We start from the raw sequence: 21123 nt of genomic DNA on the forward strand, positions 1-21123 counted from the left end.
ACCCTGCCGCCTCTACACTCTAACCACTAGGCTACCCTGCCGCCTCTACACTCTAACCACTAGGCTACCCTGCCACCTCTACACTCTAACCACTAGGCTACCCTGCCTCCTCTACACTCTAACCACTAGGCTACCCTGCCTCCTCTACACTCTAACCACTAGGCTACCCTGCCTCCTCTACACTCTAACCACTAGGCTACCTTGCCTCCTCTACACTCTAACCACTAGGCTACCCTGCCTCCTCTACACTCTAACCACTAGGCTACCCTGCCACCTCTACACTCTAACCACTAGGCTACCCTGCCTCCTCTACACTCTAACCACTAGGCTACCCTGCCTCCTCTACACTCTAACCACTAGGCTACCCTGCCGCCTCTACACTCTAACCACTAGGCTACCCTGCCACCCTCTACACTCTAACCACTAGGCTACCCTGCCGCCTCTACACTCTAACCACTAGGCTACCCTGCCACCTCTACACTCTAACCACTAGGCTACCCTGCCACCTCTACACTCTAACCACTAGGCTACCCTGCCACCTCTACACTCTAACCACTACGCTACCCTGCCACCTCTACACTCTAACCACTAGGCTACCCTGCCACCTCTACACTCTAACCACTAGGCTACCCTGCCACCTCTACACTCTAACCACTAGGCTACCCTGCCACCTCTACACTCTAACCACTAGGCTACCCTGCCGCCTCTACACTCTAACCACTAGGCTACCCTGCCACCTCTACACTCTAACCACTAGGCTACCCTGCCGCCTCTACACTCTAACCACTAGGCTACCCTGCCGCCTCATCCATCCCCTATGAACACCGATTTACCACCAACCCCCTTAACAACAACCCATACATATGCTACATGTCTGTCGTTGTTGATTTGTTGTTGTTGTTTTTTTTTTTTTAGGTTTCTTTGGTCAAGGAGATGTTTCTGGATCTGTCCCTTCCTGTCTCAGACCAGGTAATGATGATGATGACAGGTTTGTCTTTTTCTACACTAGCTGGATATGACATCATGAAAACAACATGTGCCCTAGTGGATGTATGACATCATCACGAAAAACATGCTGTCAATCCATGATGGATGAGGACTACGTTTTACCAGCTGTTTATCTTCTGAGCGTAGCCCAGCTGTTTATCTTCTGAGCGTAGCCCAGCTGTTTATCTTCTGAGCATAGCCCAGCTGTTTATCTTCTGAGCATAGCCCAGCTGTTTATCTTCTGAGCATAGCCCAGCTGTTTATCTTCTGAGCGTAGCCCAGCTGTTTATCTTCTGAGCGTAGCCCAGCTGTTTATCTTCTGAGCGTAGCCCAGCTGTTTATCTTCTGAGCGTAGCCCAGCTGTTTATCTTTTGAGCGTAGCCCAGCTGTTTATCTTTTGAGCGTAGCCCAGCTGTTTATCTTCTGAGCGTAGCCCAGCTGTTTATCTTCTGAGCGTAGCCCAGCTGTTTATCTTCTGAGCGTAGCCCAGCTGTTTATCTTCTGAGCATAGCCCAGCTGTTTATCTTCTGAGCGTAGCCCAGCTGTTTATCTTCTGAGCGTAGCCCAGCTGTTTATCTTCTGAGCGTAGCCCAGCTGTTTATCTTCTGAGCGTAGCCCAGCTGTTTATCTTTTGAGCGTAGCCCAGCTGTTTATCTTCTGAGCGTAGCCCAGCTGTTTATCTTCTGAGCGTAGCCCAGCTGTTTATCTTCTGAGCGTAGCCCAGCTGTTTATCTTCTGAGCGTAGCCCAGCTGTTTATCTTCTGAGCGTAGCCCAGCTGTTTATCTTCTGAGCGTAGCCCAGCTGTTTATCTTCTGAGCGTAGCCCAGCTGTTTATCTTCTGAGCGTAGCCCAGCTGTTTATCTTCTGAGCGTAGCCCAGCTGTTTATCTTCTGAGCATAGCCCAGCTGTTTATCTTACATGTTATGCCGTGTGGCGTCATGTTATGCCGTGTGGCGTCATGTTATGCCGTGTGGCGTCATGTTATGCCGTGTTGCGTCATGTTATGCCGTGTTACCGTTATGCTCTACTGCTTAACGTCATGGTTTGCCGCGGTCTCTCAGGCCTACAGGAAGAAGAGCCAGAAGAAAGGAGCGGGGAACCAGAAGGCTAGTACTGAGGTGAAATATAATAACGGAGACAGCCCCAGCCCTGTCTCCATGACCAACGGTGACTCCGACGACCTTCCTACTGGCAGCAAGTACCAGCAGAAGAAACAGAAGAAACAGGCCAAGAAACAGGCCAAGGTAGAGTTAGGAGGATTCTGGTACCCTAATGCCAAGGTAGAGTTAGGAGGATTCTGGTACCCTAATGCCGAGGTAGAGTTAGGAGGATTCTGGTACCCTAATGCCAAGGTAGAGTTAGGAGGATTCTGGTACCCTAATGCCAAGGTAGAGTTAGGAGGATTCTGGTACCCTAATGCCAAGGTAGAGTTAGGAGGATTCTGGTACCCTAATGCCAAGGTAGAGTTAGGAGGATTCTGGTACCCTAATGCCAAGGTAGAGTTAGGAGGATTCTGGTACCCTAATGCCAAGCTAGAGTTAGGAGGATTCTGGTACCCTAATGCCAAGGTAGAGTTAGGAGGATTCTGGTACCCTAATGCCAAGGTAGAGTTAGGAGGATTCTGGTACCCTAATGCCAAGGTAGAGTTAGGAGGATTCTGGTACCCTAATGCCAAGGTAGAGTTAGGAGGATTCTGGTACCCTAATGCCAAGGTAGAGTTAGGAGGATACTGGTATCCTAATGCCAAGAAACAGGCCATGGTAGAGTTAGGAGGATTCTGGTACCCTAATGCCAAGGTAGAGTTAGGAGGATTCTGGTACCCTAATGCCAAGGTAGAGTTAGGAGGATTCTGGTACCCTAATGCCAAGGTAGAGTTAGGAGGATACTGGTACCCTAATGCCAAGGTAGAGTTAGGAGGATTCTGGTACCCTAATGCCAAGCTAGAGTTAGGAGGATTCTGGTACCCTAATGCCAAGGTAGAGTTAGGAGGATTCTGGTACCCTAATGCCAAGGTAGAGTTAGGAGGATTCTGGTACCCTAATGCCAAGGTAGAGTTAGGAGGATTCTGGTACCCTAATGCCGAGGTAGAGTTAGGAGGATTCTGGTACCCTAATGCCAAGGTAGAGTTAGGAGGATTCTGGTACCCTAATGCCAAGGTAGAGTTAGGAGGATACTGGTACCCTAATGCCAAGGTAGAGTTAGGAGGATTCTGGTACCCTAATGCCAAGGTAGAGTTAGGAGGATTCTGGTACCCTAATGCCAAGAAACAGGCCACGGTAGAGTTAGGAGGATTCTGGTACCCTAATGCCAAGGTAGAGTTAGGAGGATACTGGTATCCTAATGCCAAGAAACAGGCCAAGGTAGAGTTAGGAGGATTCTGGTACCCTAATGCCAAGGTAGAGTTAGGAGGATTCTGGTACCCTAATGCCAAGAAACAGGCCAAGGTAGAGTTAGGAGGATTCTGGTACCCTAATGCCAAGGTAGAGTTAGGAGGATTCTGGTACCCTAATGCCAAGGTAGAGTTAGGAGGATTCTGGTACCCTAATGCCAAGGTAGAGTTAGGAGGATTCTGGTACCCTAATGCCAAGGTAGAGTTAGGAGGATTCTGGTACCCTAATGCCAAGGTAGAGTTAGGAGGATTCTGGTACCCTAAGGCCAAGGTAGAGTTAGGAGGATTCTGGTACCCTAATGCCAAGGTAGAGTTAGGAGGATACTGGTATCCTAATGCCAAGAAACAGGCCACGGTAGAGTTAGGAGGATTCTGGTACCCTAATGCCAAGGTAGAGTTAGGAGGATTCTGGTACCCTAATGCCAAGGTAGAGTTAGGAGGATTCTGGTACCCTAATGCCAAGAAACAGGCCAAGGTAGAGTTAGGAGGATACTGGTATCCTAATGCCAAGAAACAGGCCAAGGTAGAGTTAGGAGGATTCTGGTACCCTAATGCCAAGAAACAGGCCAAGGTAGAGTTAGGAGGATACTGGTATCCTAATGCCAAGAAACAGGCCAAGGTAGAGTTAGGAGGATTCTGGTACCCTAATGCCAAGTTAGAGTTAGGAGGATTCTGGTACCCTAATGCCAAGAAACAGGCCAAGGTAGAGTTAGGAGGATACTGGTATCCTAATGCCAAGAAACAGGCCAAGGTAGAGTTAGGAGGATACTGGTACCCTAATGCCAAGGTAGAGTTAGGAGGATACTGGTATCCTAATGCCAAGAAACAGGCCAAGGTAGAGTTAGGAGGATACTGGTACCCTAATGCCAAGGTAGAGTTAGAAGGATACTGGTATCCTAATGCCAAGAAACAGGCCAAGGTAGAGTTAGGAGGATACTGGTATCCTAATGCCAAGAAACAGGCCAAGGTACAGTTAGGAGGATACTGGTACCCTAATGCCAAGGTAGAGTTAGGAGGATACTGGTACCCTAATGCCAAGGTAGAGTTAGGAGGATTCTAGTACCCTAATGCCAAGGTAGAGTTAGGAGGATTCTGGTACCCTAATGCCAAGGTAGAGTTAGGAGGATTCTGGTACCCTAATGCCAAGAAACAGGCCATGGTAGAGTTAGGAGGATTCTGGTACCCTAATGCCAAGGTAGAGTTAGGAGGATTCTGGTACCCTAATGCCAAGGTAGAGTTAGGAGGATTCTGGTACCCTAATGCCAAGGTAGAGTTAGGAGGATACTGGTACCCTAATGCCAAGGTAGAGTTAGGAGGATTCTGGTACCCTAATGCCAAGCTAGAGTTAGGAGGATTCTGGTACCCTAATGCCAAGGTAGAGTTAGGAGGATTCTGGTACCCTAATGCCAAGGTAGAGTTAGGAGGATTCTGGTACCCTAATGCCAAGGTAGAGTTAGGAGGATTCTGGTACCCTAATGCCAAGGTAGAGTTAGGAGGATTCTGGTACCCTAATGCCAAGGTAGAGTTAGGAGGATTCTGGTACCCTAATGCCAAGGTAGAGTTAGGAGGATACTGGTACCCTAATGCCAAGGTAGAGTTAGGAGGATTCTGGTACCCTAATGCCAAGGTAGAGTTAGGAGGATACTGGTACCCTAATGCCAAGGTAGAGTTAGGAGGATTCTGGTACCCTAATGCCAAGGTAGAGTTAGGAGGATTCTGGTACCCTAATGCCAAGGTAGAGTTAGGAGGATTCTGGTACCCTAATGCCAAGAAACAGGCCAAGGTAGAGTTAGGAGGATTCTGGTACCCTAATGCCAAGGTAGAGTTAGGAGGATACTGGTATCCTAATGCCAAGAAACAGGCCAAGGTAGAGTTAGGAGGATTCTGGTACCCTAATGCCAAGGTAGAGTTAGGAGGATTCTGGTACCCTAATGCCAAGAAACAGGCCAAGGTAGAGTTAGGAGGATTCTGGTACCCTAATGCCAAGGTAGAGTTAGGAGGATTCTGGTACCCTAATGCCAAGGTAGAGTTAGGAGGATTCTGGTACCCTAATGCCAAGGTAGAGTTAGGAGGATTCTGGTACCCTAATGCCAAGGTAGAGTTAGGAGGATACTGGTACCCTAATGCCAAGGTAGAGTTAGGAGGATTCTGGTACCCTAAGGCCAAGGTAGAGTTAGGAGGATTCTGGTACCCTAATGCCAAGGTAGAGTTAGGAGGATTCTGGTACCCTAATGCCAAGGTAGAGTTAGGAGGATTCTGGTACCCTAATGCCAAGGTAGAGTTAGGAGGATTCTGGTACCCTAATGCCAAGGTAGAGTTAGGAGGATTCTGGTACCCTAATGCCAAGGTAGAGTTAGGAGGATTCTGGTACCCTAATGCCAAGGTAGAGTTAGGAGGATACTGGTACCCTAATGCCAAGGTAGAGTTAGGAGGATTCTGGTACCCTAATGCCAAGGTAGAGTTAGGAGGATTCTGGTACCCTAATGCCAAGGTAGAGTTAGGAGGATTCTGGTACCCTAATGCCAAGAAACAGGCCAAGGTAGAGTTAGGAGGATTCTGGTACCCTAATGCCAAGGTAGAGTTAGGAGGATACTGGTATCCTAATGCCAAGAAACAGGCCAAGGTAGAGTTAGGAGGATTCTGGTACCCTAATGCCAAGGTAGAGTTAGGAGGATTCTGGTACCCTAATGCCAAGAAACAGGCCAAGGTAGAGTTAGGAGGATTCTGGTACCCTAATGCCAAGGTAGAGTTAGGAGGATTCTGGTACCCTAATGCCAAGGTAGAGTTAGGAGGATTCTGGTACCCTAATGCCAAGGTAGAGTTAGGAGGATTCTGGTACCCTAATGCCAAGGTAGAGTTAGGAGGATTCTGGTACCCTAATGCCAAGGTAGAGTTAGGAGGATTCTGGTACCCTAAGGCCAAGGTAGAGTTAGGAGGATTCTGGTACCCTAATGCCAAGGTAGCGTTAGGAGGATACTGGTATCCTAATGCCAAGAAACAGGCCACGGTAGAGTTAGGAGGATTCTGGTACCCTAATGCCAAGGTAGAGTTAGGAGGATTCTGGTACCCTAATGCCAAGTTAGAGTTAGGAGGATTCTGGTACCCTAATGCCAAGGTAGAGTTAGGAGGATTCTGGTACCCTAATGCCAAGAAACAGGCCAAGGTAGAGTTAGGAGGATACTGGTATCCTAATGCCAAGAAACAGGCCAAGGTAGAGTTAGGAGGATTCTGGTACCCTAATGCCAAGTTAGAGTTAGGAGGATTCTGGTACCCTAATGCCAAGAAACAGGCCAAGGTAGAGTTAGGAGGATACTGGTATCCTAATGCCAAGAAACAGGCCAAGGTAGAGTTAGGAGGATACTGGTACCCTAATGCCAAGGTAGAGTTAGGAGGATTCTGGTACCCTAATGCCAAGAAACAGGCCAAGGTAGAGTTAGGAGGATACTGGTATCCTAATGCCAAGAAACAGGCCAAGGTAGAGTTAGGAGGATACTGGTACCCTAATGCCAAGGTAGAGTTAGGAGGATACTGGTATCCTAATGCCAAGAAACAGGCCAAGGTAGAGTTAGGAGGATACTGGTATCCTAATGCCAAGAAACAGGCCAAGGTACAGTTAGGAGGATACTGGTACCCTAATGCCAAGGTAGAGTTAGGAGGATACTGGTACCCTAATGCCAAGGTAGAGTTAGGAGGATTCTGGTACCCTAATGCCAAGGTAGAGTTAGGAGGATACTGGTACCCTAATGCCAAGGTAGAGTTAGGAGGACACAGGTACCCTAATGCCAAGAAACAGGCCAAGGTACAGTTAGGAGGATACTGGTACCCTAATGCCAAGGTAGAGTTAGGAGGATACTGGTACCCTAATGCCAAGGTAGAGTTATGAGGATTCTGGTACCCTAATGCCAAGGTAGAGTTAGGAGGATACTGGTACCCTAATGCCAAGGTAGAGTTAGGAGGATACTGGTACCCTAATGCCAAGGTAGAGTTAGGAGGATACTGGTATCCTAATGCCAAGAAACAGGCCAAGGTAGAGTTAGGAGGATTCTGGTACCCTAATGCCAAGGTAGAGTTAGGAGGATTCTGGTACCCTAATGCCAAGAAACAGGCCAAGGTAGAGTTAGGAGGATTCTGGTACCCTAATGCCAAGGTAGAGTTAGGAGGATTCTGGTACCCTAATGCCAAGGTAGAGTTAGGAGGATTCTGGTACCCTAATGCCAAGGTAGAGTTAGGAGGATTCTGGTACCCTAATGCCAAGGTAGAGTTAGGAGGATTCTGGTACCCTAATGCCAAGGTAGAGTTAGGAGGATTCTGGTACCCTAAGGCCAAGGTAGAGTTAGGAGGATACTGGTATCCTAATGCCAAGAAACAGGCCACGGTAGAGTTAGGAGGATTCTGGTACCCTAATGCCAAGGTAGAGTTAGGAGGATTCTGGTACCCTAATGCCAAGTTAGAGTTAGGAGGATTCTGGTACCCTAATGCCAAGGTAGAGTTAGGAGGATTCTGGTACCCTAATGCCAAGAAACAGGCCAAGGTAGAGTTAGGAGGATACTGGTATCCTAATGCCAAGAAACAGGCCAAGGTAGAGTTAGGAGGATTCTGGTACCCTAATGCCAAGTTAGAGTTAGGAGGATTCTGGTACCCTAATGCCAAGAAACAGGCCAAGGTAGAGTTAGGAGGATACTGGTATCCTAATGCCAAGAAACAGGCCAAGGTAGAGTTAGGAGGATACTGGTACCCTAATGCCAAGGTAGAGTTAGGAGGATACTGGTATCCTAATGCCAAGAAACAGGCCAAGGTAGAGTTAGGAGGATACTGGTACCCTAATGCCAAGTTAGAGTTAGGAGGATTCTGGTACCCTAATGCCAAGAAACAGGCCAAGGTAGAGTTAGGAGGATACTGGTATCCTAATGCCAAGAAACAGGCCAAGGTAGAGTTAGGAGGATACTGGTACCCTAATGCCAAGGTAGAGTTAGGAGGATACTGGTATCCTAATGCCAAGAAACAGGCCAAGGTAGAGTTAGGAGGATACTGGTATCCTAATGCCAAGAAACAGGCCAAGGTACAGTTAGGAGGATACTGGTACCCTAATGCCAAGGTAGAGTTAGGAGGATACTGGTACCCTAATGCCAAGGTAGAGTTAGGAGGATTCTGGTACCCTAATGCCAAGGTAGAGTTAGGAGGATACTGGTATCCTAATGCCAAGAAACAGGCCAAGGTAGAGTTAGGAGGATACTGGGACCCTAATGCCAAGGTAGAGTTAGGAGGATACTGGGACCCTAATGCCAAGGTAGAGTTAGGAGGATACTGGTACCCTAATGCCAAGGTAGAGTTAGGAGGATACTGGTACCCTAATGCCAAGGTAGAGTTAGGAGGACACTGGTACCCTAATGCCAAGGTAGAGTTATGAGGATTCTGGTACCCTAATGCCAAGGTAGAGTTAGGAGGATACTGGTACCCTAATGCCAAGGTAGAGTTAGGAGGATACTGGTACCCTAATGCCAAGGTAGAGTTAGGAGGACACTGGTACCCTAATGCCAAGAAACAGGCCAAGGTACAGTTAGGAGGATACTGGTACCCTAATGCCAAGGTAGAGTTAGGAGGATACTGGGACCCTAATGCCAAGGTAGAGTTAGGAGGATACTGGTACCCTAATGCCAAGGTAGAGTTATGAGGATTCTGGTACCCTAATGCCAAGAAACAGGCCAAGGTAGAGTTAGGAGGATACTGGTACCCTAATGCCAAGGTAGAGTTAGGAGGATTCTGGTACCCTAATGCCAAGAAACAGGCCAAGGTAGAGTTAGGAGGATACTGGTATCCTAATGCCAAGAAACAGGCCAAGGTAGAGTTAGGAGGATACTGGTATCCTAATGCCAAGAAACAGGCCACGGTAGAGTTAGGAGGATTCTGGTACCCTAATGCCAAGGTAGAGTTAGGAGGATTCTGGTACCCTAATGCCAAGAAACAGGCCAAGGTAGAGTTAGGAGGATACTGGTACCCTAATGCCAAGAAACAGGCCAAGGTACAGTTAGGAGGATACTGGTATCCTAATGCCAAGAAACAGGCCACGGTAGAGTTAGGAGGATTCTGGTACCCTAATGCCAAGGTAGAGTTAGGAGGATACTGGGACCCTAATGCCAAGGTAGAGTTAGGAGGATTCTGGTACCCTAATGCCAAGGTAGAGTTAGGAGGATACTGGGACCCTAATGCCAAGGTAGAGTTAGGAGGATACTGGTACCCTAATGCCAAGAAACAGGCCAAGGTAGAGTTAGGAGGATTCTGGTACCCTATTCTAAATAAACTTGTGATTTTATTTGATTATATAGTGCACTACGTTTGACCAGAGCTCAATGAATAGTGTACTTTAAAGTTTTATTGATGGTACCTTATACACATGGTATTCACTGTCCAACGAAATCCATTGTCAATGCAGTATTAAAGCAGTAGCAGTGTGGAAGCAGTGTGGCAGCAGTAGAAGTATTAAAGCAGTAGCAGTATTAAAGCAGTAGAAGTATTAAAGCCGTAGCAAGGTGTAAGCAGTAGCAGTGTGGAAGCAGTAGCATTAATAAAGCAGCAGCCATATTAAAGCAGTAGCATTAATAAAGCAGTAGCCATATTAAAGCAGTAGCAGTATTAAAGCAGTAGCCATATTAAAGCAGTAGAAGTATTAAAGCAGTAGCAGTGTGGAAGCAGTAGCAGTATTAAAGCAGTAGCAGTGTGGAAGAAGTAGCAGTGTGGAAGCAGTAGCAGTGTGGAAGCAGTAGCAGTATTAAAGCAGCAGCCATATTAAAGCAGTAGCAGTATTAAAGTAGTAGCCATATTAAAGCAGTAGAAGTATTAAAGCAGTAGCAGTGTGGAAGCAGTAGCAGTGTGGAAGCAGTAGCAGTATTAAAGCAGTGGCAGTGTGGAAGAAGTATTAAAGCCGTAGCAAGGTGTAAGCAGTAGCAGTGTGGAAGCAGTAGCATTAATAAAGCAGCAGCCATATTAAAGCAGTAGAAGTATTAAAGCAGTAGCAGTGTGGAAGCAGTAGCAGTGTGGAAGCAGTAGCAGTGTGGAAGCAGTAGCAGTGTGGAAGCAGTAGCAGTATTGAAGCAGTAGCAGTGTGGAAGCAGTAGCAGTGTGGAAGAAGTAGCCATATTAAAGCAGTAGCAGTGTGGAAGCAGTAGCAGTATTAAAGCAGTAGCGGTATTAAAGCAGTAGCCATTTTAAAGCAGTAGCAGTATTAAAGCAGTAGCAGTGTGGAAGCAGTAGCCATATTAAAGCAGTAGCAGTGTGGAAGCAGTAGCCATATTAAAGCAGTAGCAGTGTCGACAGCCTTTTCTTTCTGTATTAACTTTGGGTTTACCACGCTGTAATGTCTCTCTCCTGTCTGTGTCCACAGAACCAGAGACATCAGCAGAAGCTAGTCACCCTGGACAGCTTCACACCTCCAGAGAACACAGCAGAGAGCCCAGTACCAGCAGAGGAGGGGGAGGAGACAGGAAATAGTACCCAGGGAGAGGAGGAGGAGCCTCGGGTTGAGAGCCAATCATCAGAGACCGAGAGGTCCGAGACCACTCCCTCAGAGCAGGACCAAGAGAAACCTCAGGGGGCAGGGCACACGGAGAAAGAGGAGGAGGATTGTGAACCAGTGGCTGTGTCCAACAACCACTCCACTGTGATGTCAGAAGAGCAGAGTCACCAGTCCCCTGAGGGGGTTGTAAAAAGAGACGGACACGAGGCTGAACATAGAGGAGAGGAGGAGGAGAATGATGATGGTGATGCAGCCCAACCGTCTGGAGATGAGGAAGACACCAAACTGACAGACAAGCTGGGTGAACTATCTCTGAACGAAGCCTTCCTAGCCTCTGAGGACTCGGACCTGGAGCTGAGGTGCAGAGATGGAGACACGTCTGCTGAGATGGGTAATGTTGCATTTTGCACTTCTTTCCGCCCCCTAAATGTTCTTTGTCACCTCTGGTTTTTTGCAGAGGATAGACATTTAGGGTCCGGGAATTCTTTGCGACATTTCGAAATGACATCGGTTTGACCCTTTGTAAGGAAATAGAATGAAAACCAGCCAACATGTTTCTGATAAGGATTCATTTCGGCTTGGATGCATATTTTATCTGGTTGAAATACTATCAGCTTTTATGATGCTGATAAATTTAGCACCTTTACAGACGGTCCCTAACCGCACATTCACGTTCTCTGAAGATGCTGAAAGAAAGAAATCATATTTCCCCACTCTTGTTCCCAAATAAAAAAAAATGTGCCTACATTTATTGTATCATTTTACTGCAAGAAATGTTTACTTCTGCAGGAGTTAATATTAAGGCAATATGAGAGGTTATCGACCTACAGTCAGTGTCCAGATTTCAGTTTCCATTTAACCCATCTGAACAGTAGACTACAGTTCCCTTGAAGTGCCGTAGGCCTGTTTTGATGAAGTCCCCTGTCTTGTGGCTGTTGAATGTGTAGGCTTACAGCGCCTCACAATCATCACATCATAGCGTAGCGGCTACCCTGTTCAACCACGTTACCAAATCTTTCCCAAACATGACCTTTCTGGCCCTCTCTTCTCTTTATTTTCTACTTGCCATTTCGCAGCGTTTCTCTTATTGAATTAAAGTCCGACATTGTCCTTTTTTACCATCATGGAACAGCCCGTTCTCAAAAGCATTTGGTGATTGGTGTGTAGGTTACTTGGCGCACTTACGGTTGGTTAGGCCCTTAAAGTTAGGTTTATGCACTAATGCCAGATAACCTCAAAGTAGCTTATACAGTTCATTCATAAAGTATTCAGACCCCTTGACTTTTTCTACATTTTGTTACGTTACTGCCTTATTCTAAAATGTATTAAATCGTTTTTTCCCCCCTCATCAATCTGGACAATCTGGTTATATTTTTTTTACTGAAATATCACATTTACGTAAGCATTTAAAAAAAGTATAAATGTATGGATTTTTTAAGGTATTATTTTCTCTTTATTCATTCTGCCTGCTAGCAACCCTGCCCTTCATCCCCACTATTTAATGACCCTGAACCAACCCTGCCCTTCATCCACACTATTTAATAACCCTGAACCAACCCTGCCCTTCATCCACACTATTTAATGACCCTGAACCAACCCTGCCCTTCATCCACAATATTTAATGACCCTGAACCAACCCTGCCCTTCATCCCCACTATTTAATGACCCTGAACCAACCCTGCCCTTCATCCACACTATTTACTGACCCTGAACCAACCCTGCGCTTCATCCACAATATTTAATGACCCTGAACCAACCCTGCCCTTCATCCACAATATTGAATGACCCTGAACCAACCCTGCCCTTCATCCACACTATTTACTGACCCTGAACCAACCCTGCCCTTCATCCACACTATTTAATAACCCTGAACCAACCCTGCCCTTCATCCACACTATTTAATGACCCTAAACCAGCCCTGCCCTTCATCCACACTATTTAATGACCCTGAACCAACCCTGCCCTTCATCCACACTATTTAATGACCCTAAATCAGCCCTGCCCTTCATCCACACTATTTAATGACCCTAAATCAGCCCTGCCCTTCATCCACACTATTTAATGACCCTGAACCAACCCTGCCCTTCATCCACACTATTTAATAACCCTGAACCAACCCTGCCCTTCATCCACACTATTTAATAACCCTGAACCAACCCTGCCCTTCATCCACACTATTTAATAACCCTGAACCAACCCTGCCCTTCATCCCCACTATTTAATGACCCTAAACCAACCCTCCCCGTTGATATAACCATGTGGATGTCAATTCCATAAAGTCCTGTTGTATCGTGTTTTAAAGTTAACAAAATATTTGTATATATATATATTTTTTTCAATGTTATTTACACAAAAAAACACTGAAAAAAAAAAATGTAATTCCTAAAAATAGAAACGGAGACAAAGCTGGAGGGGAAGGAGTACACAGTCTCTCACCAGGATCTTAAACTGGCCTTTCACACGCTGGCCACCAGGGCGGCGCCAGAGAACCAGGAGTGCTCTGTGGAGTCCTGTCTCTACCAGTTCACAGAGGTAGAGAACCTCACTCAGAACAACTCTCTTCTCTGTGTCACCTGCACCAAGAGACAGACCAAAAACAAGGCTGCAGAAGGTATGTTTTTGAAATATTCTGTCAATGTTTTTTCTCCTTTTTTCTCTCTCTTTTTTTAAACTAATGAACATGAATGGTCATTCTGTTTGGTCCTGTTCCAGGTGTGTGTGTGTGTGTGCGTACTATGGTTTAGGTCTACGGATTTCCACTGTGTGTGTGTGTGTGTGTGTGTGTGTGTTAAGGTTGGGCGATATTACGATCGGCCATCGTTGATGGCGAAGACATTGTGACGTGACATACGATGGTTTAGCCTATTTGAATTTCACTGGTGTCCCACAGTAAAGAATCGAGTCTCGCAGTACGTAGCAGGACAGTACGCAGCAGGACAGTACGCAGCAGGACAGTACGCAGCAGGACAGTACGCAGCGGGACAGTACGCAGCGGGACAGTACGCAGCGGGACAGTACGCAGCGGGACAGTACGCAGCGGGACAGTACGCAGCGGGACTGTACAAAGCAGGGCAGCGCAGGGCAGCAGGTCGCGGGGCAGCACGTCGCTGGGCAGTACACAAGTGACATTCAGAGTAATTAGCCCATACCTGCATGCTATAGCCTATTTCAATACGTGTTATATAGCCTACAGAACACGAGAAGAGTGTAGGCCAGACAGGGGGCGGGGAGAGCGTAGGCCAGACAGGGGGCGGGGAGAGCGTAGGCCAGACGGGGGGCGGGGAGAGCGTAGGCCAGACGGGGGGCGGGGAGAGCGTAGGCCAGACGGGGGGCGGGGAGAGCGTAGGCCAGACGGGGGGCGGGGAGAGCGTAGGCCAGACGGGGGGCGGGGAGAGCGTAGGCCAGACGGGGGGCGGGGAGAGCGTAGGCCAGATGGGGGGTGCGTGGGGGAGAGCGTAGGCCAGACGGGGGGTGCGTGGGGGAGAGCGTAGGCCAGACGGGGGGTGCGTGGGGGAGAGCGTAGGCCAGACGGGGGGTGCGTGGGGGAGAGCGTAGGCCAGACGGGGGGTGCGTGGGGGAGAGCGTAGGCCAGACGGGGGGTGCGTGGGGGAGAGCGTAGGCCAGACGGGGGGTGCGTGGGGGAGAGCGTAGGCCAGACGGGGGGTGCGTGGGGGAGAGCGTAGGCCAGACGGGGGGTGCGTGGGGGAGAGAATTCCACCAAAGCATCATAATGTCCAGAAACTAAATATTGTTTTTCAGTCAGATGCTTGGACATTAAACTATTAAACCAATTCCATTTATATTTTCAATAACGGACACTCCCTTCACTATGAAGCGTCTAGTAGTTTCTGAAAAACGTAGTCCAGTCTCTAACAACATTATATTTCATAATGATTTTACAAGGTGTGTGTGTGTCATTGTGTATTTTACAAGATGTGTGTGTGTGTGTGCTTGTTGTTTAGGCTCCAAGAAGAATGTGTACACAGATGCTCTGAAGCAAATGCTGATCTCGTCTCCCCCTCCGGTGCTTACTCTTCACTTGAAGAGGTTCCAGCAGGTAACCCTCTCCAACAACTAGGGTCGTGGACATTTGGATAATGGCTATTTGTCACCATTTTTTATAATTGTTCAAATAGAAATTATTATTTAAAAAAAATAATAATAATAAAATGTTTAGCTTCAAGTCCACAAACTTTATCCAAAAGTAGCAAAGTAAAAGTAAACCTGGTTTAAATACATGTTCTCCTCCACTCCGGTGTTACCGCAGCAACGGATTCCACCAGACTTCGGACTTCCACAACACATTTCAGTTTGGTCACCTTTCTCCTTATTTCGGCTGTTAGATGTAAAAACCACACTTACGTTTACTTTAATATAAAGTAGATCTTTTTTTATAAATTATAACTTAGGACTTTTTAATTAAGATTTTCATACATAATTGTTGGTTACACGATTATACAATTAGTGTGCCACACCTATTATTTTTTTGTTAAAATTAAATGCACCTTTTTTTTTATTTAACTAGGCAAGTCGGTTAAGAACTATTTCTTATTTACTAACAACCTTTACCAACACTCTGTTTATACTGCGTCCAATTACAAACAACAACATGAGCTCTTGGTCTGGATTGAATCTGTAGAACACAGTCGACAATGCGCATTTTAAAAAAAAAACGGTGTTCCTCGTTTTTTGTCGAAGATGGCATTCGCAGTAAACGCTGAGGATGTCGGCTCCATTGGGGCGGCAGGGTAGCCTAGTGGTTAGAGTGTAGAGGCGGCAGGGTAGCCTAGTGGTTAGAGTGTAGAGGCGGCAGGGTAGAATAGTGGTTAGAGGGTAGAGGCGGCAGGGTAGCCTAGTGGTTAGAGTGTAGAGGCGGCAGGGTAGCCTAGTGGTTAGAGTGTAGAGGCGGCAGGGTAGCCTAGTGGTTAGAGTGTAGAGGCGGCAGGGTAGCCTAGTGGTTAGAGTGTAGAGGCGGCAGGGTAGCCTAGTGGTTAGAGTGTAGAGGCGGCAGGGTAGCCTAGTGGTTAGAGTGTAGAGGCGGCAGGGTAGCCTAGTGGTTAGAGTGTAGAGGCGGCAGGGTAGCCTAGTGGTTAGAGTGTAGAGGCGGCAGGGTAGCCTAGTGGTTAGAGTGTAGAGGCGGCAGGGTAGCCTAGTGGTTAGAGTGTAGAGGCGGCAGGGTAGCCTAGTGGTTAGAGTGTAGAGGCGGCAGGGTAGAATAGTGGTTAGAGTGTAGGGGCGGCAGGGTAGCCTAGTGGTTAGAGTGTAGAGGCGGCAGGGTAGCCTAGTGGTTAGAGTGTAGAGGCGGCAGGGTAGCCTAGTGGTTAGAGTGTAGAGGTGGCAGGGTAGTCTAGTGCTTAGAGTGTAGAGGAGGCAGGGTAGTCTAGTGGTTAGAGTGTAGAGGCGGCAGGGTAGCCTAGTGGTTAGAGTGTAGAGGTGGCAGGGTAGCCTAGTGGTTAGAGTGTAGAGGTGGCAGGGTAGCCTAGTGGTTAGAGCGTTGGACAAGTAACCGGAAGGGTGCAAGTTCGAATCCCCAGAGCTGACAAGGTACAAATCTGTCGTTCTGCCCCCTGAACAGGCAGTTAACCCACTGTTCCTAGGCCGTCATTGTAAATAAGAATTTGTTCTTAACTGACTTGCCAAGTTAAATAAAGGTTCAAATAAATTTAAAAATATTTAAAAAATTGGAGATTACATTGTAAAAGGTCAATCATTAGTTGCTACATCCATTTTTGGACTTATAAATGAATGATATGTACCCATACGATACGATTCTTGAAGAATATAACTTGTTCATCTCTCACACTCCACGAGAACCCAAAATATAAGCTGCTTTTACTCCAACGTTTGTAAACAAACATTTATATAGCCTCATAACATGGTTAAAACTACAATGTTGCTGTGGTCGGTCCTTGCATCCATATTAATTTGAGAGTGGTATCGTTTCTCAAGCTCCATCCCTCAGCTGTTTACCAAAACAGGGCCAGGGAGGATGCTTCATTATTGTTTTAAACTGCTGATTGCTCCTTTTAAATGTCATGTCAAGTGCACTACAATGAGGCATTGGATTGAATCCCAGCACTTAACACTAAACACTAACACTAAAGCCCTGAAGAGTACACTAATGTACCTGCCTGTGTTTCCCATATATATATTTTTTGGGGCACCTCTGGGGCACCAAACCCCCCCAAAAAAGTGTACAGTGCATTTTGGAAAGTATTCAGACCCCTTGATTTTTCCACATTATGTTACGTTAAAGCCTCATTCTTAAATTGATTAAATTGTCGCCCCCCCCCCCCCCCCCCCCCCAACATGAATCTACACACAAATCAACATAATGACAAAGCAACAATATATATATTTTTTGCAAATGTATAAAAATGAACTGAAATATGACATTTACATAAGTATTCAGCCCCTTTTCTTAGTACTTTGTTGAAGCACCTTTGGCAGCGATTACAGCATCGAGTCTTCTTGGCTACCAGCTTGGCACACCTGTATTTGGGGAGTCTCTCCCATTCTTCTCTACAGATCCTCTCAAGCTCTGTCAGGTTGAATGGGGAGCGTTGCTGCACACTTGTTTTCAGGTCTCTCCAGAGATGTTTGATCGGGTTCAAGTCCGGGCTCTGGCTGGGCCACTCAAGGACATTCAGAGACTTGTCGCGAAGCCACTCCTGCATTTTCTTGGCTGTGTGCTTAAGGTTGTTGTCATGTTGGAAGGTGAACCTTCACCCCAGTCTGAGGTCCTGAGCGCTCTGGAGCAGGCTTTCGTCAAGGATCTCTCTGTACTTTGCTCCGTTCATCTTTCCCTCGATCCTGACTAGTCTCCCAGTCCCTGCCGCTGAAAAACATCCCCACAGCATGATGCTGCCACCACCATGTTTCACTATAGGGATGGTGCCAGGTTTCCTCCAGACGTGAGGTTTGGCATTCAGGCCAAAGAGTTCTCCTAGCAAAGGGTCTGAATTCTTATGTAAAGAAGTTATTTCTGTTTTTTATTTTTAATAAATTCTAAAAAGCTGTTTTTGCTTTGTCATTATGGGGTATTGTGTGTTTGATTGACCAAAATTTTTTATTTCATCCATTTTTAGAATATGGCTGAAACGTAACAAAAAGTGGAAAAAGTCAAGAGGTCTGAGTACTTTCCAGAATGCCCTGTGATTTCAAGTGTGTAACTTGTCCCTGTCCCTGCCCCTGTCCCTGTCCCTACCTCTCTCTCTGTCCCTGCCTCTGTCTCTGTCTCTGTCCCTGCCTCTGTCCCTGTCTCTGTCTCTGTCCCTGCCTCTGTCCCTGCCTCTGTCCCTGCCTCTGTCCCTGCCTCTGTCCCTGCCTCTGTCCCTGTCTCTGCCTCTGTCCCTGTCTCTGTCCCTGTCTCTGACACCGCCTCTGTCCCTGTCTCTGTCCCTGCCTCTGTCTCTGTCCCTACCTCTGTCTCTGCCTCTCTCCCTACCTCTGTCTCTGCCTCTCTCCGTACTTCTGTCTCTGCCTCTGTCTCTGTCCCTGCCTCTGTCCCTGTCTCTGTCCCTGCCTCTCTCTCTGTCCCTGCCTCTCTCTCTGTCCCTACCTCTCTCTCTGTCCCTACCTCTGTCCCTACCTCTGTCCCTGTCCCTACCTCTGTCTTTTTGCCTCTGTCCCTGTCCAGATTGGATACAGTGTGTGTAAGGTGAACAGCCACGTCAACTTCCCTCACATTCTAGACGTAGCACCATTCTGCTCTGTCATATGCAAGGTAAAACACACTCAAATAACACCTTTTTTTATGACACCTTTTCAAAATATACATATATATATATAAAACGTTAATAAGTAACATGTGGAAATAAAAATAAAATCAAGGTTTTGTTCTGTATCTTAGTGTAATATATATATATATATATATATATATATGCTGATAGAATGATGATAGATATATATATATATATATATATATATATATATATATATATATATATATATATATATATATATATATATATATATATATATATATACACACACACACATACACAGTGGGGGAAAAAAAGTATTTAGTCAGCCACCAATTGTGCAAGTTCTCCCACTTAAAAAAGATGAGAGGCCTGTAAATTTCATCATAGGTACACTTCAACTATGACAGACAAAATGAGAAAAAAAAATCCAGAAAATCACATTGTAGGGTTTTTAATGAATTTATTTGCAAATTATAATTATTTTTGCCCCACTGTATATGCTGATAGAATGATGATGTGTGTGTGTGTGTGTATATATATATATATATATATGGGGCATAGAGTCCTGAGTTGTTCCTGGTCTGGTGACATGGGCAGTGTAAATGTAGGCCATTTTGAATGTTGACGTTCTGTTGTTTCTCTTGTTTTGTATTCAGGGTGTGTCGGAGGGAGGCTCTCAGGTGCTCTACAGTCTGTATGGTATAGTAGAACACAGTGGGACTATGAGAAGTGGCCATTATACAGCCTACGTCAAAGCCAGACCTTTCTACCCCTCCACGACACACAACGGAGTGGGCACACATGGTAGGACTGGTGTTAATGTACAGCTTTAACAGACGGTTGGGTTTGTACTGAGCATGGTCATTTTGAAACAATCCAAAAATAGATAGTTCCATACCGGGATTTTAATTTTGACAATATATCATATTTTTTTTTGCGCTAGTTGGCTGTACCTGCACAAAAACTCCAGTATTTTTCCGTTCTTCATCATTTTAAATAGGGAGCCGATTTGTTTTTTCATGACTAATTGAATTGTTTTTCCTCGTGGCTCTCTTGTCCTTCTGCAGCAGATATCCGGTGTGAGCAATGTGGTTCGAAAATTGAATCACAATAAAAATCACAGTATCGTAATGCATATTGTATGAGCACCTGAAGTATTGTAGAGTACGACCTTTCCTCACACAGGAAGCGGCGCATGTCCTAATCCAGGCACTTGTCATCTCCCGTCTAGACTACTGCAGCTCTCTGTTGGTTAGGCTACCCGCTTGTGCCATCAAATATATATATATATATATATATATATATATACCGGGGTATTTGAAAATAGCCAACTATTGCTTTTAAAAAACATATATTTTTTATACATTTTTAATATTTGGATCTATTTAAAAAATAAATATTTTTAAGTCAATACCTGCAGTCAACTTGTGCAGTACCGCGGTCATCATGTCACCTGTCACATTATTTCACATTATGAAGCTTACCATAGTTCCCCAGGCCAGTTGAGCCAGTCACGTGTTTGTTTTGTGAGTAGCACGACAGGTGAGCCCAGCGGTGTGTTGACACGGGTCGCTTTTTATATTGAAAGTCCTGTTTTTGTTTTGTTTGAAAACGCAACTAGAGTGTTCCTTCACAGAGAACGCGACTAGAGTGTTCCTTCACAGAGAACGCGACTAGAGTGTTCCTTCACAGAGAACGTGACTAGAGTGTTCCTTCACAGAAAACGCGACTAGAGTGTTCCTTCACAGAAAACGCGACTAGTGTGTTCCTTCACAGAAAACGCGACTAGAGTGTTCCTTCACAGAAAACGCGACTAGAGTGTTCCTTCACAGAAAACGCGACACATTCAGCAGAAAATGGCTTCATTTTCATCATGTGACAACGGAAGTGCAGATGCTATTAGGCTGGCAAGCCTCACAAGTATATGAGCTTACAATGAAAAAAGCAAGGTCTTTATTTTATTTTTATTTTTTTTTGCAAAAACGATGCCGGGGTCATTATATTTCCTAATGTTTAGGCCTATCATAGAAAGAATGCAGCCAGCTATATTTCCTATTGTTTTGCTTAAAGTTAATCTCGCATTTTACTGGTGAAATATAGGCTACAGTGAGAAAAGTACCAGAGAACAGTATCTCCACATCAGAGTGCTGTCTGCTGATAGAATGATGGAGAACAGTAGCTCCACATCAGAGTGCTGTCTGCTGATAGAATGATGGAGAACAGTAGCTCCACATCAGAGTGCTGTCTGCTGATAGAATGATGGAGAACAGTAGCTCCACATCAGAGTGCTGTCTGCTGATAGAATGATGGAGAACAGTAGCTCCACATCAGAGTGCTGTCTGCTGATAGAATGATGGAGAACAGTAGCTCCACATCAGAGTGCTGTCTGCTGATAGAATGATGGAGAACAGTAGCTCCACATCAGAGTGCTGTCTGCTGATAGAATGATGGAGAACAGTAGCTCCACATCAGTCTGTCTGCTGATAGAATGATGGAGAACAGTAGCTCCACATCAGTCTGTCTGCTGATA

At 46.0% G+C, this 21123-nt stretch overlaps 1 protein-coding gene across 2 annotated transcripts in view; it reads left to right on the plus strand.

Moving 5' to 3' along the window:
• The window catches only part of LOC139385575 (ubiquitin specific peptidase 16), a 35967-nt gene that overhangs the window by 8752 nt on the left and 6092 nt on the right, over positions 1–21123 (plus strand). For both annotated transcript variants that reach the window (XM_071130748.1, XM_071130747.1), the window contains 7 exons: positions 916–969; positions 2050–2232; positions 10756–11278; positions 13280–13498; positions 14850–14944; positions 18527–18613; positions 19250–19397. In XM_071130748.1, the coding sequence (XP_070986849.1) occupies positions 916–969; positions 2050–2232; positions 10756–11278; positions 13280–13498; positions 14850–14944; positions 18527–18613; positions 19250–19397 (1309 nt within the window). The remainder of the gene's footprint in view (positions 1–915; positions 970–2049; positions 2233–10755; positions 11279–13279; positions 13499–14849; positions 14945–18526; positions 18614–19249; positions 19398–21123) is intronic.

Source organism: Oncorhynchus clarkii, chromosome 27 (genome assembly GCF_045791955.1).
Source record: "Oncorhynchus clarkii lewisi isolate Uvic-CL-2024 chromosome 27, UVic_Ocla_1.0, whole genome shotgun sequence".
Taxonomy (NCBI): Eukaryota; Metazoa; Chordata; class Actinopteri; order Salmoniformes; family Salmonidae; genus Oncorhynchus; species Oncorhynchus clarkii.